This window comes from Talpa occidentalis, unplaced genomic scaffold (genome assembly GCF_014898055.3).
Source record: "Talpa occidentalis isolate TD23 unplaced genomic scaffold, MPIMG_talOcc4v2.1 talOcc4.12, whole genome shotgun sequence".
Classification (NCBI taxonomy): Eukaryota; Metazoa; Chordata; class Mammalia; order Eulipotyphla; family Talpidae; genus Talpa; species Talpa occidentalis.
Window position 1 is genome coordinate 23,749,566 of NW_023601212.1, and position 16,888 is coordinate 23,766,453.

General features: G+C 42.8%; 1 protein-coding gene across 5 annotated transcripts in view; it reads right to left on the reverse strand.

The window, feature by feature from the left end:
* MSANTD2 (Myb/SANT DNA binding domain containing 2) overlaps positions 1–16,123 on the reverse strand; it is a 30,727-nt gene extending 14,604 nt beyond the window's left edge. For all 5 annotated transcript variants that reach the window (XR_005124198.1, XM_037505529.1, XM_037505528.2 and 2 more), the window contains exon 1: positions 15,582–16,123. Coding sequence is in view for 4 of the 5 variants with exons in the window: in XM_037505529.1 (XP_037361426.1) it covers positions 15,582–16,091 (510 nt within the window). In the remaining variant the exon portion in view is untranslated. The remainder of the gene's footprint in view (positions 1–15,581) is intronic.
* Between the last annotated feature and the right edge of the window lie 765 nt (positions 16,124–16,888).

Below are 16,888 nucleotides of genomic sequence, written 5' to 3' on the forward strand. Positions count from 1 at the left end.
ACAAGACAGGTAAAAAAAATTAATGTATACTGAACTACTCATTTCAGACATAAGCAGTATAAGCAGTTACAGTCACAAATGATAGGCAGATACTACTTCCTCCCCACCTAAAGGGGGGCAAAAATCAGCTGTTAGTGAAGAACTGATGGATTAGTTATTTTCATCCTACTTCATACATCACCTCTGAGGTTGTTAGGTAAGCATTTCTGTTGAATCTTTTTTCAGTATTTCACACCCTGAGCACCATCTCAAAATGGCATTCAAGAATATTAAAAATGTTAACCTTTATTAATAAGTGACAACTAAAAAAGCACAAGAGAATGATCTAAAAAATGTTTCTGATATAGAAGGGGTGAATCACTCATTTTTAAAGGTCTCCCATACAAACACCCTGAATTATACAGTAATTGTTCCATGATCAACCACATCTAAAATTAAGAATTCGCATACACCAAACCCCTCACACAGCTTCATCCTTACCATCCTGCATTGCTTCCCAAACACAAAGGCACTTTCTTCTATTTATGAGATTTGAGTTGAAGAGGGAAACTGCAAAAGCAGGTTCCCCCCTCCACATACACCCAAAATAGTAAGGTTATGCCTTTCATGTTGACCACATGATTTTCCATTTTGTAGCTATCTTCTTACTAACAGTTACCACCTATAATGCAAAGGTAACTTAAAATACAGTAAAATTAGTACATTTGATGTATCTTGGTTGTAAAAAAAAAAAAAAAAAAAACACCCTGAATTTGGATAATCTATTCTGGGTACAAATGTTAAGATTCACTCGTTCCCCTCCCCCCCCCAAAAAAAGGGTAAATACTGGGGTATGGCGCAAGGGGTTAAGCACCGCACTATGAAGCAATCCGCAGCCTCTGCAGCACTTTGAGTGGGATCCCCGACCTTCCAGCAGCAACCCACATGGCAAAGCAGAGCACTCTTGTCTCGCCTGCTGCTCCCCTCAGCAGTGTATTTCAATCAGTCTGCCTGCTCCGTTCCCTGCCCTGTCTCTGGTGAATCCTCTCACCCCACCCCCACCCGCATCTCTGGCCTGTACCCCAGCTCTTGGATGCATAAATAAATCTTTTAAAAAAAGTTTTTTTTAAAAAAAGGTAAATACTGAATTACTTCAGAAACTTTTTTTTTTTTTGCATTTACATTGCATAAACTACAAGTCATGCATACAAGACAAGAATGCGCCCTTCTATCCTCACACACCCTTTCCATGAAAAACTTTAAATAAACATGTTGTAACTTTAAGCATCTGCTCTTGGGCAACCTGAATTTGAGAAGTTAGAAATAAATTCAGGCAATCATTTTTTATAGCTCACCCAGCAATTTTTAATATTTTATTCTTACCTTTAAGAGAACTGCTAAAAGTTAATGGCCAAATGAGGAAGTCTGTACCTTCTACAGAAATTGAACCACTTCCCAATGTGGTCCAATATTCCAGTCAATGAAGGGAAACCCTAAGTGCCATTTCCTTAGTGCCTACTGGGTGCTGAGATTTGGGTAGCACAGTTTACTTTTATTATTCTAATTTTTACAATAAGGATAAAAGAGAGGATCCCATGAAACAGACTAGGAGGAGACTGAGTGCCAAGAGCTTTACCAGGGAGGCAACACTTGTGCCTGACTGGGAAGTGCAGGACTGGGCATAGAAAGAAGTGGAAGACATGAGCTAATGAGTAAGGCCTCAGTTAATCCTAAAGGGAGGTATAGGAACTTGGAATGGCCCTTCAGTGTTGTCCTGAATTGAGGCAAGAAGGCTGCACTTCGTATTTCGATACTGACCAGTCTCTGGATGCAAGCTCCCACCAGAGAAGGAGCCTAACTTTGGGTGGAGACAGCTCCCTTGAAGGAAGGGAAATTCCTAGGGTAATTTAACCCAAAGCCGTCATCCACAGTGTTTCAGGCAGTGGGAGGGACTGGTGTGTCATTCCTGGAAGAGGGGTCTGTGCAGTATATATACATGAAGATATAGGCTGCATCCCTATTTAACAGAGAACTAAGACTGAGAAGGGTAAGCACTTATCCCAGGTCACTATGGGAGTGTCTTTGATGTAAATTCATCCTAGGTTTCAACTCCAGGAACTTACATACTGCTCTTCATCAGACACTGGAAAATACAGAAAGTCACGATATTTACCTTTTTGCCATAGCTGCTGAAAAGTTCACCGATCATTTTAATATTTAGCTGAAGTAACCATATTTGCCTGTGTTACTACTATATTCCCTGCATTCTGTTTTATTTCCTGATTCTATTTTTAGCTTTCTTATATTGACATATTTTTTGCATACTATATATTTAAAACAATGCATTTCATCCGCATCATCTCCAAGAGCATACACACCACTTAGACATCAGGTAGCAATGGCAGGCATAAGATAATGGATACTCTATGGCCTCCTTTGCTAAGCCACATTCTTATCTGCCTTCACTACCCAAAGTTAATTGTACTTGGTTCTTCTATAATTCAAACATACTTCCTTTAAAAGGACTTGGCAGTCCAATGAATACCATCAATTATTAGAAAGACTTGACTGAATGAATCCACTGCAATGAAAGCTTTATGCTTTGACACCTGTCTTAAATTCTTCTTTAGGACTTCCAAAGCACTGTTTCTCATTCTGTTTCTCATCTGAGAACACCCTGAATTATCTTCAGGAATTATCAGAATTTGTGTTTTCACTTCTCTAAGAAACATGTATAAGCATAATTATGTCCATCTAGGTGCTGCTATGTGATTTTGGTACTGCATTTCTGACTTTATAATCAAATTGTTGCCACAATATTACCTTAAAATTCAATAATGATGGGTTGATGATGCAGAAGGAGGCAATATAACCAAGTAACTAAGGGCATGGAGTTCTGGAGTCAGACTGTGTAGTCTAGTTTCACCACCTGCTAGCATTGTGACATTAGACATATTACTCTCTCTGTGCCTCCATTTCTCCATCTATAAGGTGGAACTAGTACTAATAACTCCAACATAGATATGTTGTCAACTTAAAAAAAAAAAAAAGCACATACAGCATTGAAACAGTATCTGCCTAATAGCTTGCATTGGCAACTATTAGCCATTATTAATACAAAAATGATAGTCTCACCATATGGAGACCAAGGTGACTTAGAAATAAAGATTAGTTCAACTAGAGAAAAGTAGTAGCAGCCAAGTCATATCACAAAGCACATGGTGGGCATAACAAAAGAACCTTACAACTCAATATCAGAATCTTATTGGAAATGAGTTTTAACTAAAACACATCATTCAATAATAAAGGGATGCTAACTTGGCTTTTTGAATTTAGTTTTATTAGTACCTAAAGTGTTTCATTAGGTTGTTTTTGTTTGATAACACAAGAGATCTTTAAGTAGAAGAAATTATAGATTTATACCTAGCTTTAGGTTAAATATTAAATAACATTGCTTTTGCCCACAAATTGAAGTTTCAGAAACATGTTTTATCATCACAGCTTCAACTTTTTGCTCATATTTCCTGTAAATGCCAATCATTTCACCATTTTCTAAAGTTTATGGCCTTAGCAAGAATGTGGTAACTAACCCAATGACAAAAAAAAAGGAGTAAAAAGGAATCCTAACTCCCCATCCAGAGTAAGGACTAAGTCTCACTCATGGGGCAATCTGTTTACAGGAAGCAAGGAGGCAGGCAAAAATCCAGCATGAATCGTGTAAGCATGAATTACCCATGTGTTTTCTTGAAGTTCAATAGAACGAAAAGCATGTAGACCTCTCATTCTCTTTGGTGTATGGAATTTCACTGGAATTAAAATCTGAACAGATCAGATCCACTGTCACTTTTTGGAAATTACAAAAAATGTTCATGGCTATCTGGTTGTGCTATAATGAAGACATTAAAATGCTTCCCTTGATTTGCCCTCTTAATTTGGTGATGTGGTTTCAATTCCTCATTTAAAGAAAAAAATATGGGGGCCTCCCCGGTGGCGCAGTGGTTGAGCGCTGGGTTGCAAAGCTGCCTGCAGCCTCTGCAGCGCCGGTTCAATCCCCGGCTGCTCCCCAGCCACCAAAGGAGGGTTCCACATGGCGCGCAGACCTCTCCTGCCGCCCACTGCTCCCTTCAGCAGTGTACTTCGGTCCTTCTGCCTGCTCTGCTCCCCGCTCTGGCTCTGGTGAATTCTCTCACCCTCCCGCGCTTCTGACTGTACCCAGTGCTTGTATAAATAAATGAATCTTGAAAAAAAAAAAAAGAAAAAAATACTATTTGACATTGTTCTCAAATTGGCATGTATCTCAGCTCTCTAACTATTAACATGTTTCTTAATTTGCACAAGAAAACTTCTGGTACCTGGTTTTGCTTAAGATTGACCTTTCAGGACACATTACCTAACGACTCGATGAATACTAACAGTGCTGCACTTGCTCCTAGGTGGGGCAAATCTCAAGTGACAACTGGACATGCCACAATCAAAAGGCATACTATGAAATCAAGTAAGTCATTCTTAATATAGCAAAGACAAATACATGTCTATTTTTAGGCACAATGAAATGTAAAGAGCTCAGACTTTCAAAAGTCAATAATAAGGCTGATATTAAGGAAAAGCATATTTATGGGGCTGATATGAAGGAATAGATTATTTGAGGGTATTAGCTATTTTGAATTACTTACTTTAAATATCATTCCCTGCCCAAATATAAGCTTTTTGAGGCAGGGTTTTTTTTTTCCCTTCCAGGTTTCTTCACTGATGTATCCCAGCATCTAAATGAATGCCTACCATATAAAAGTAGCCCAATAGATTTTTGGTGAGTGGATGAATGAAGGAACAAATGAATGAATAAAAATTCCTTAAAATTGTTTATGATAGTAGAGAGGTCAAAGAGAAAGTCAAGGCACTTCTGACCTATCATACGCTTCCTTTTAATTCATAAACCAGTCCTTTCCATTTAGAGAAAAGTATTTGCAAATTTAAAACAATAATAATAAAAGCAGTTTTTGGTAGATATTAACTTTATTTATTAATATCAATTACAAACAATTAACTTTTTCAGATAAATGAAGTAAGCTGAAGGTAGATAATAGACAATATTTTGAGTTTCAAAAAGTGAAGCTAATACAACAAGACAGTATTTACACAGGCTGAAAAAATGCAACTAGAAAACAGATCTAAGTAAATAACTTCCATTCTAGCGTGTCAACTTATACTGAAGTACTATTTGGTAGCTCAAAATATGTAATTTATGAATACAGCCAAGAATACATGGATAAAAATAAAGCGATGGCTGTTATTCCTAAAATCTCAGAGAATAAACACAGGTTTGTAGTTTACTAAGGAATAACACATCCCACTAAGTGTCAATATAATGCTAACTTGATTAGTGCCAAGAAAAAGAAAAAAGTATTTCCATTGCCTCTCAAGGACTCTCTCAACTACACATAGGTAAGAATTACACAAATATAAATACATACCTTTTTTTCCCAATATGCAGTTTTTAATTACTCAGAACAATGGGGGTGGGGAGGAGGGACTCCTCATAGATTACAAACTCCAGATCATTTGTAACATATACACAGGAGGCAGAATCATTAAGCATTCACCCCGAACACTGAATGAAGTCTGTGCAATGGTGATGAGGTGGCAGAACACACTGCATGACTCCCACAACTAAACAAAATGAAAGAGTACCTAAATAATCAGTGCAAGTCTAACAATTAGTGGTTTAAAGACTAACGCTCTTTATGGTACCAGTCTTTGGTTTTGAAACTGAAGAAGTCTTTTCTCCCATTTTCAAATATTTTTTTAAACATTACATAGAAATAACCCATCAAAGGAGAAAAAACTGCTCTCTTACTTCAACCTACTAATAGGAGCATACTTCAGAATATTTGCAGGGCAATTAACATTTGGCATCTCTGATAAATGTCAGAAAAATCAAGAAAATCATGGGAAGCAGGATTATCACTTCTGAAGATTGGGGAGCAGGTCAGAATCCAAGAGTGTATGTAAAATAACCCAGAAGTAACAAAGACAAGATTGTACTAAAATGATGTTTTACGGCCTCCCCGGTGGTGCAGTGGTTGAGCATTGGGTTGTGAAGCTGCCCGCAGCCTCTGCAGCACCAGTTAGATCCCCTGGACGCCGGGTGAGGGTCCCACATGGCGCACAGACCTCTCCTGCCGCCTGCTGCTCCCCTCAGCAGTGTGTTTCATCAGTCTGCCTGTTCTGCTCTCCACTCTGGCTCTGGTGAATTCTCTCACCCTCCCGCGCTTCTGACTGTACCCAGTGCTTGTATAAATAAATAAATAAATAAATAAATAAATAAATAAATCTTTTTAAAAAATAAAATAAAATGGTGTTTTAGCTGGATCTCAACAGGCTCAAGAAACAACCCCCAAAACTTAAAAGAGTGTTGTGATGATCATTCAGGGCTACAAAATAGAATCCTTTGTATATGTTGCAGAAGAATAGTGACTTACGTGACAGGTAAGATTTAACAAATCCTATAAACTAAAATTTTAATATTCTCCATATAGTCCCACTGGTTTGGATACATTTGAAACCTATTCTATTTTTTACTGCCACTGTTTTGTGTCACCTCACGTCTAACTTACTGCAATTAGCTCCTAAACGATCTTAGTGCTTCCAGTCTTAACCTTTCCAATTCACTTTCCACCCGACAGTTCTAGAACCTAAGACTAACCGTGTCACTCCTCAGTTTAAAATCACTTTGATCAGGATAAAGTCCACACTCGTTAGCACATCATCTGATCTCTTGCTTTCATCTCGAGTCTCATTTCTTACAACTTCCCACCTCTTCCCTCTAATAGCTTCAGCTATCATGACTATCTGGGATAGGACATGTTCTAAATTAATGCATTTTATGGAGTTTTGATACTGTTAAATCTAAAAAGAACACAATGATGGAAAAAATTGACCTCACTTCGAAATTTTCTAATCTTTTATCTAACTTCAGGTTATGGCCATCAGTGGGTTAGATGATCAGTTTTAGTTGGCTGTGAGCACCTTTCTAAATACCCCAAGAGGTAGATGAGACAATGCAGAGGCAAATAGACTTTTCTGGTGAAGAGGACCTAGGGGTGCTCAGAGGGTAGCTAGGGATTTAGGGGGTCTCTGGAGAGCTGGTACAGGTGGGAGGAATCCAGGTGAGCTATATTTGAAGACTGCTAGTTACAGGAGGGGTAAGCCAAGCTCCTGGGCACAGTGCACATGCTAATAATGGGACAGGGGTGATCTGCCACAGCACGTGTTGGCGTATATCCATGGGGCCACCAAAGCAAACTTGGCAAATCCCTAGTCTATTCCATGTTCTCCCAGAATATCCCCCTGCAGCTACAGGGCCCCCCAGGAGAGACTTTGGGTCCTACTACTGTTCTGTGAATGTGCAAGACAGGGACCACTGCAACAGTCAAACTTTAGAATTTATTGTGCTGCGTAATTGAGAAGCCCATACCTTCCAACAGCCGGCACCCTGTGGGGAGATCAGGTCTATGGAGTGACAGAAGGGTATGGGGGTGGGGGAGATCTGCTATTCCCTTGGGTATATGGAGACTAATGTGATCCTCAGTTGCCAATCTCCAAGGAGTAAGGCTACTACCCAAAACCAGTGGACATGCCACCGCCACTGGGTTTAGTTTCTGGAGACCCAAAAACTGTGGCTGGGATAGGGGGAAGATGAGAGGCACCAGAGGGACTGCTGTGAAAAGAGGCAATGCTGGGCCTCCCCTGGTGGAGCAGCAGTTGAGGGCTGGGCTCCAAAGCTGCCCATAGCCTCTGCAGCACCAGTTAGATCCCTGGCCGCCAGCAAGGGTCCCACATGGCAAGCAGACTTCTCCTGCCGTGCCCGCTGCTCCCCTCAGCAGTGTAATTCGTCAGTCTGCCTGTTCTGTTCCCTGCTCTGGCTCTGGTGAATTCTCTCACCCTCCCACACTTCTGACTGTACCCAGTGCTTGTATAAATAAATAAATGAATCTTTAAAAAAAAAATAGGAAATGCTGAAAAGTACTGGTGACAAGGAAGAGGGAAGGGGGAAGGGGAAAAGAGGGTCTAATGTTTGTGAGGCATTGTGTTGGGTGCTTCCCGTGCTGTATACTAGTTCACTGAAGAGGACATATGCTGAGGGATTCTGAAGCAGAATTATCTGTGTTCCAACAGAACATACCAAAACATACCACATGTAGTTAAGTGTGGTGTCGCCACGCAAGACAAATGAGTTAATATTTGTAAAGCACTTGGAAAGTCTGTGGCACACAGATGCTCCACAAGTGCTAACTATAGTCATTATTATTTTGTGAAATTTGTTTCAGTTATACATATATTATGTTAGTGCCAATATGCAAGGTAAAAATATATTTATTCTTATTTCATGTTCAAAAAGATGCATTACTTTGGTTTTCTTTCCATAACACAAATTAAGGAATGGGATATATAATGGATATTTACACAACTACAACTCAACGCCAAATAGTTACTTATCTAAATTTATAACACATAAATCATCTAAAATTGTGACTTTCACTACCCAGTTATCCCAAAACTACTTGGTTCTTTTTGACACCACTCTCCAGTCATTCATAGCTTCAAAGACCTTTACCAAATGTCATGCACTATGGCAAACTGTTCTTCAATTAAAAAGCATGACTTTTTAAGCAGCTGATCACGATAATTTCTTTGGAACTGTACTGTTTGGATGCTTCTAATTTTGGACTCTTGAGCAAAGTATATTTTACTGTATTTGCAGTCTGCATCATTCATTCTAGGTTATGCTGCCTCTGCTTTCACACAAGGCTTTTACACCCTTCTGTTCAAATCAGTACCACTTTTCCCTTCAGCATCCACCTCTCAAGGGCCTAAGATGACATGCCCTCCCTTGTGTGCCTGTGGCACCATGAGTTTAACATCAAGACAATACACATACCGTGCTCCTATACTGTAACCAGGGCACTGCAGTCTGCCTCCTTCACTGGAAGGAGACATCCTGAAGGTAAGTGAGGCACTGCTCTATTTCCAGGGCCTTCCACAGAAGGCACGCAAATATTTGTTCATCAGTAATAAAAAAATTAAGTCCTTATTTCAAACCTGGGTACTTAAAGAAACCCTGTAATCAGTCAGTCAGATGAGTCATGCGAAAGGAATGGGCAAGATCTCCAAATCCTCCTCCAGATGCCTGGTTAAGCTCCGAAAGTTAAAAGCTCCATGCCTTTCCCCGGGATTCCTAAGGACAGTGCAATTCAAGAGCCCAGTCTCATGATGTCAGTCAAGACAGTCAACAAAATCATGAGTTCTAAAGCAGGGGTCTTCAACAAGGGTACCATATGCCTTCTTTAATGACTGATCAAGGTACCTTAAAACCTTAGGTTTAAGGTATCAAAGTACCTTAAAACCTGTCATTCCCAGTCTTGAATATATTTTTTTAGATGTGAAACTTTGCCCCTAAGTTTAGAAAACTAAAGCAACAGAATGTAGTGATACTGTTTATTTTACAGGTAAGTGGAATACTGGCTGATCATTAACATTTTCAGATAGATTTGATAAAAAAAAAAAATCCAAAGATAAGAATATTGGATAGGGAGCCTCCCTGGTGGCGCAGGGGGTTGGGACACAACCTATGAAGCAGTCCATACTGTGCAACACGAGTTTGATCCCGGGCCGGCAAGGGAGCAACCCACATGGCAAAGGAGACTTTTCCCGACTCCTCCTGACTCATCCACTGCTCCCCTCAGCAGTGTGTTTCAGTCAATCTGCCTGTTCTGTTCCCGGCTTTGTCTTGGTGAGTCCTCTCAAGCCACACGCCCCTGGTCTGTACCCCAGCTCTTGTACGCATAAATAAACCTTTGGAAAAAAAAAATCTTGGGTAGATTTTCCAGATTCAGAGTATATTAGTCAATAAATTTTATAGCCAATCCCTATCTTATTCATCTCATTCTAGATTTAATATTTCCTATAGCCTGAAAAATTCTAAACATGATGAAATATTTTAATGTCAGCTTAAAAATGTTCAAGAGTATACATGGACTTCAAAACTCCTTGAGGGATTACATTTACGCATATTATTTCAAAATTGTTCATACCAGGCCTCCCTGGTGGCACAGGGATTAAAGACAGCACTATCAAGCTATTCTGAGGCACTGCAACATGAGTTTGATGACTCCCAGCCAGGGAACTAACCTACACGGAGCAGCAGACCTCTTCTGTCTCTCCCACTGCTCCCCTCAGCAGTGTATTTCAGTAGATCTGCCCGTTCAGTCCCCCACTCTGTCACTAGTGAATCCTCACTCCCTGTGCCTCTGGCCTACACCCTAGTTCTTGTATGAATAAATAAATTAATCTTTTTTAAAAAGTGTTCATACCAACAGTTACTGGCCACCTGTGGCTATTTAAATTTAAATTACAATGGATTAAAATTTTAAATTCCGTTTCACAGTCACACTAGCCACATGTCAAGAGCTTGATGGTCCCCTGTGGCTGAAGACTACTGCACAGTGACTGTTGGACAGTGCAGACAACAGAACACACTAAGTTCCATTGATCAGAATTGTCCTAGAGAACCAAGAATATGACACTGCTTGGCCCAGTCAACTGAGGTTATACTATTTTATTCCCTGCATTAAAAGCTCTTTTCTCCTATGATGATGGACCATTTGTCTTGACTTCTTTTTTTGTTTGTTTAAAGATTTATTTTATTGATACAAGAACCGGAGTACAGGCCAGAGGTGCGGGAAGGTGAGAGGATTCACCAGAGACAGAGCAGGGAGCAGAACAGGCAGAATGAAATACACTGCTGAGGGGAGCAGCGGGTGAGACAGGAGAGGTCTGCCTCGCCATGTGGGTTTCTCCCTGGCAGGCCGGGGATCGAACTAGCGCAGCAGAGGCTGTGGGTTGCTTCATAGTGCAGTGCTTAACCCCTTGTGCCACCAAGGACGCCCTTCATTCACAGTTTTAACATGTGGATGTTCAAGCTCTTACCTCCAAAAGTGCAAGCCTAATATAAATGTATGGCTGGGTAGTCCAAGCTGGTCTAAGATTTAAGACACACACCAAGCCTGTCAGATTCACAAGACGACAAGAAAACTAGAGCACACAAGCTGTCGGTGACATTGGCCTGGTAACAACAGAAACTGAATATGTACAAGATGGAAGGAAACAAATGTGACAATCCTTTTATGAACTATTTGAGTGCTATGTCATATTTCTTGGAAATCTTTCAATGATAATAATGCAGAGGAAAGTGTCATCTGCAAACACCAGAGAAAAGTTCTCAGAGGTGGGCAGATTCTATCAAAATGTTTATATGGGGTACATAGCTTTTGGCTCCAGTTGTCTTTGTTCTGTGTTGATTCTCACAAACAAATACTAGCAAGGTTGATAGCTAAAATGAAAGACCAAATATATTACATTTTGATTTGTTTGCTAAAATATAAAACCTGTTCCAAAAATTATGACAATTACTGAATATAACTAAGCAATATTCATTGCTAAGCAAATACTGATGAATATAGCTAAGTCATTTTGTATGCCAAGCAGAAAACTCCCTACCACTTTTTAATTTATCTGATGAACAACCAGAATTATCCAGCAAAGATGGATTTTTCAGGTCACATAATCACCTTGCATTTCATCTTGAGGCAAAACTAGAAGTACACATCTGTTTCAAAGACATAAAGCCAACTCTCAAGAGGCAAATTTTTGGAGAACACCCAAAATTATGGGACTTGAGAATGAGTTTTGCAGTGCATCAGATTAACTGACTGAAGTGTGAATACAGCATCTGGCTCAGCAGTGAATGTTTTCATGAGTTCCAAGTCTAGATAGATCTTTCAACTACTATAGTATAGAGATCTCTCCCTCCTTTGAAGCCATCACACTTACTGTCAGCTTTAGTCATCCGACAAACAAGTACTGCATCTCATACCATCCCTTGTGTAGTCTTGTACAGCTTTTTAACTCTTTGATGTATGTATACAACTTCAACTGCACTGTAAGCTCTGGAATTATATATTGCAGCCCTTTTATCTATTTTAACACCCAACAGATAGCTCTGCACACAGTAAGTGCACACAATAAAGTATTTGGTGAAGGAAGACATGAAGACAAAGCCTATAGAAAAGGAGAAAAATCATATAATAACTAGACAGAAAACCACCTACATTTGTTTATCTGACTCCAAAATTAGACTGGAATTGCTAACAAACAATGTTTCTTCTGGAAAACAAACAAAAGGCACAAAACTTCAGAACTATATAATAATCTGTGTGCCAAGGCAGCCTCAAACACATTCATTTTATCCAAATACCAATATCACATCAGACTTCAAAATTAAACTGTGAAACAATAAACAAATGTTTTTATCTAACCTTAAGTTAAAATCCTGTGTATTTCAAAATATACACATTCATTTGGATACTATTTAGAAATAGTACTTCAGCAGCAAAGTCCAAGAGTTAGCGATTCAATTTCAATATTTTCATATGTTAGTATTTTCACTGCATAGCCAAGACAACTGCAGCTGAAGTTAAGTGGCATGCTTTAAGATTATTCCAAAAGGCGGTCAGGGAAGAGGTTGATATGAGACTGCTTGGCAAGTAAGAACAATGAGATGAAGGCTGCTCCATCAACATGTTCAAACTATCTGATTAAGGGAAAGTATAGAAAAGCTGAAGATACTATAGATCTCTTCCCTTCTTTCAAACTTAGAAGAAATTATGTACTAAGTTTTCAGAAATGAATTTTGACAGGTACTTCAAATGTGTGAGAATAGAAATATAATTGGCTCACATGGTGTTCCTCCATGAGCCTCTGGTAGTATATAAGAAGTTCCTCCAAGCCCACATCTTACTGTACTACTTTGTTTCTAGTTTGTAAAATCTAAAGCAATCTAAATCTAACAGATTACTGACTATTTTTTTGCAAATCTCATCAACAGAATAAAGGGAAAGAGATTTCTGAATTGCTAATTTCAAAGCTGCGTTTCTGAAACTGGGATCTAAAGATTTGCTTTCAGGGGGTTCAGATTCTCTGAGAAATTTTTTAAGATTTATTTTATTTATGCATACAATAGCTGGGGTGTAGGCCAGAGATGTGGGGGGTAAGAGGATTCATGAGAGACAGAGTGGGGAGCAGAACAGGTGGATCTACTGAAATACACTGCTGAAGGGAGCAGCAGGCAAGAGGAGTCATACTTGAACTCCTGCTGCTGCATGGGCTGCTGACAGCTTCATAGTGGTGTGACTTAACCCCTCTAACCACCAGGGAGGTTCCCTCTGAGATTTTTTTTAAGGTTGTGTTCTTATTTTCATAAACAGAATCTGGATTACTTGTCATCCATCTCATAACTACAAGGAGGGGGGGTTTCAACAACCACATTTGCTTTTTGCCTTAAATTACATAAAGGTTCCTAAAGTGACAAAAAGTTGTTTTCAATGCAGTATTTTTCAAATTGAGTCCATGTTTTTGGGTTTGAATTTGAGTAACAATGCTCGAGATTAGTATACTTTGAAAAATTCTCCTACATTCTGTTTAATTTGGTGAATTTGATATGTATGTATCAGTGCCTACTATGTGCTGCACTGGAGATACAGAAGTGAATAGGAGCCATCACAACTTGTCATTCTGGCAGGGAAGACCAGCACTGTTAATGAAGTCTTTGCTTCCTTAATGGAAATCACTCAAGGAATAGAGCACTTAATGGGGAAAAAAGTGATCTGCCCTCCTTGTCAACTGCTACTGTGGACCAGAGAACCTATCAGCATTCAAATATCCTCAAAACATCCTAAGAGCCTGAGGTCAGTTTGGAGAAAGGTAAAATTATCCCCTTTTTAAAATTCTTCAGAAAAGCTCAATCTCCCTTCCTTGCTTTGCGTTATTCTTCTCACAAGTGGACAAAGAGGCAACCCAACTAGACAGTTTCTGGTCTTTTTAGAAATAATTTTAGGGATTTATATTCTGTGAGGTTTTGACATCACAACATTTTTTCCCCTGGATTGGGAAATTTCTATGGACAAAAACTGGTCAAGTTAAAACAGTTACAGAAGTCTAAGGCACACAATTAAACTCAGGAAAAGTTAATGGATAGATACACAGCAAAAATTCTCCCTTCCCCCAATTTTAACAGTGATCTTAAATAAAGCAATGAGTAAACTCCAGAAAACAGTGGCTACTACAAACTACTACTTTAATTCTGTCTATAAGATACTATTTTAACATCCTTATTTAAAAAAAAAAAAAAGGCAGCTTAAGAAGACCCAAAGGTACATAGTACCTAGTACCAAGTGAACCAATTTAATTTTGTAATTAAGAAATGGGTACCAAATTACTTGCTCTATAGTCAGTAGATTTGAAATATCTTAGTTTCTGGACCAAATTCTCTATTTGACCCCACTGGAGTCAAGATCTCTGGAACTTTGGAGAGTTCGCCTCCTCTAGGGTAATTATGATCATTCTTACTGGGTTTCCACTCCCTTCTCCAAAGAGTTCAGGAAAAATTGCCATCCTTATGAGAAAAGAAGTGCACAGACACCATGACTACGAGCAAGAAGTAGTTCAGTGAAAACTGGGAGAAAGAAGCCTATGTGAATCTTTTAGCAGAAACTGGGATGATGACACTAGCTTAACTAAAAAATAACGCTAATAACAACTCCCTATCTGCCAATAACACAAATCTGAATGCCTGGATCAAGTCAGTAGAAACAGCAAAATGATAACCCGGCTGATAGTAACATTTCTGGCCCAAATGAAGCCTCTGTATTTCAACATTCAGCTACACAAGGACAGCCAGATGCACACTGAGAGCTTTACTTGTCACCACATCCGGCACGATAACTAAAGCAGGGGGAAAATGCCTTCCATGAAGGAGCTTCATCAAGACACACAGCAGGGCCTCAAGCCAATCTTAACTCTGGAGGCAGCCACACTCCAAATTCCAGACCAACTCTCAGCCAGGCGAACTTTAATCGTGCCCCTAACTCCAAGGGAACAGAGCATTGTCTGCCTACAATCCAGCCTCTCCAATTCTCCAAAGCATCTCAAGCCTCACCCGTCCTTCGGAGCTCAAGTTAGAAGCAAGGCGACTGACACAAAGGCCAGTCGCTTCCGAAGGCGCATGTTCCTACGGCCCTGCCACTGCCACTCACTGCAAATTCCTCAACTGGGGGCTCACCGGTCCCCTCCTCTACCCTTCCTCGACGCCGTCCGGCCGGTAAGCCTCAGCCTGGGCGCCCCTCCGCCAGGAACAAAGCGAGGGGCCCCGGCGGTGGGGGCGCGAGGCGCCAGCGGCACCCCGGCCGCCGCACGACGCACAATGCGAACTACCAACTTCAGAGCGCAGGAATACTATTCCCTCAATTGGCAAGAAAGAGGGGCGGCGGCAGGCACGCCCAACTTCAAACTCAGGAAACCTACGGGCTGGCGGCCATCTGGAAAAAAAACCCCTTCCCAGGGAGAGAAGAAAAAGGCGGAGGAGATGCGGATCGCCCACCGGGCCCCGGAGGGGAGCCCTGCGCTCGGACCGGCCCCCGCCCCCGAGGCCCGCTTCCCCGCCTTCTCTCTGCCACTGGTTCGCGGCCCCAGGCCGGGCGGCCGGTTACCTTGATGCGCTCCCGGCACTGGGACGGGGTCCGCTCGTAGCCCAGCTCGGCCAGGGCCCGGGACACGCGCTCGTACATGGCCGGCCCGGGGGCCTTGCTGCCGAACACCGTGCCGGCTCCCTCCAGCTGCTGGTACCGCGCCTCCACCAGCCGCTCGTTGCCCCACACTGCGATGAGCGCGTTCGTCTCGGCCGGCGTCCACGACATGCCCCGGCAGGCGGCGGCGGCGGCTGCCGCAGCCCCGCCACCGCCGCCACCAGGGGAGAAGGAGACCGAGGACGAGGCGGCGCTGCGGCCCCCCAGCCCCAGCCCGAGACCCCCGGACGCCGCTGCCCCCGAGCCCGCGGCGCTGCCCGGCCCGAGCGGGGAGGCGCCCCGAGGCGTGGAAGGGTCGGACAGCGATGGATTTCCGTCGCTCAGGCCGCCAGGAGACGCCGGGGAGAGCACCTCCATCTTCGGGATTTTTAGCGGCGAGTTGGCGGGCAGCTCCGAGCCACAGGGCGCAGCCATCTTCCAAGCGGCCGCCGCTGCACCGCCCGGAAGTGACGCGCCCGCGCATCCGGCCGCCGCGGGCTCCGGGGCTGCCCTCGGGCCTGGCTCGCCCGGGCGCGGGCGCGGGGGGGCCCCGGCGGCGGCGCGGACGCCGCCCGCGCCTCCCGGCCGTTCTCCGCGGGCCCGGCCGCGCCGCCCGCCCCTCTCCCGGGGCGAGGGCCGGGGGTGAGGCGCGCCGAAGGCCCGAGCTGAGGAGAAGGGTGGGGGCATGAGGGCGCCGGCGTGAGGAGCAGATTGGAGCCTTCCCACTTCCTCTCCAATCTCAGCCCCCGGGAGGCGGGGGGAGGCCCGCGAGGGGGCCCGGAGTTAAGGAGGACTTGACCATTGCGCTCGCTCGCGCGCCTTCTCCCGGCGCTCTGCTCTCCGCCCTCTCCGCCGGCCTCGGGCGCGGGCTGACGTCCAGGGCGGAAACCTGGGAAGCGGCGCCGGGGAGGGCCGGGAAGGCGCCCCGGCTGAGGGGGCTGCGTTTCTGCGGGAGGCTTTAAAAAGCGGCCGTGGACCAGCGTTGTCGCTTTTCTAGAAACGCTGGGGCGTTGTTTCCAAAGAACAGCAATTACTGATTCCAGCTGGGATCCGTTTTCCAGTTTATTTAGTTTGGATGGGTGCGAAGGTTTGCAGAAGGATTAGATGGAATTGCGTTGGCACCGTTTTCTACGGCTTAAGTCTGTGCCAACTGCAGAGCCCAGCAGAAAAGTTTCAGTACCATTCCTCGGCCTCCTAATTGGGAAGTTGTAACTGCTTGCCCGGTATTTTTT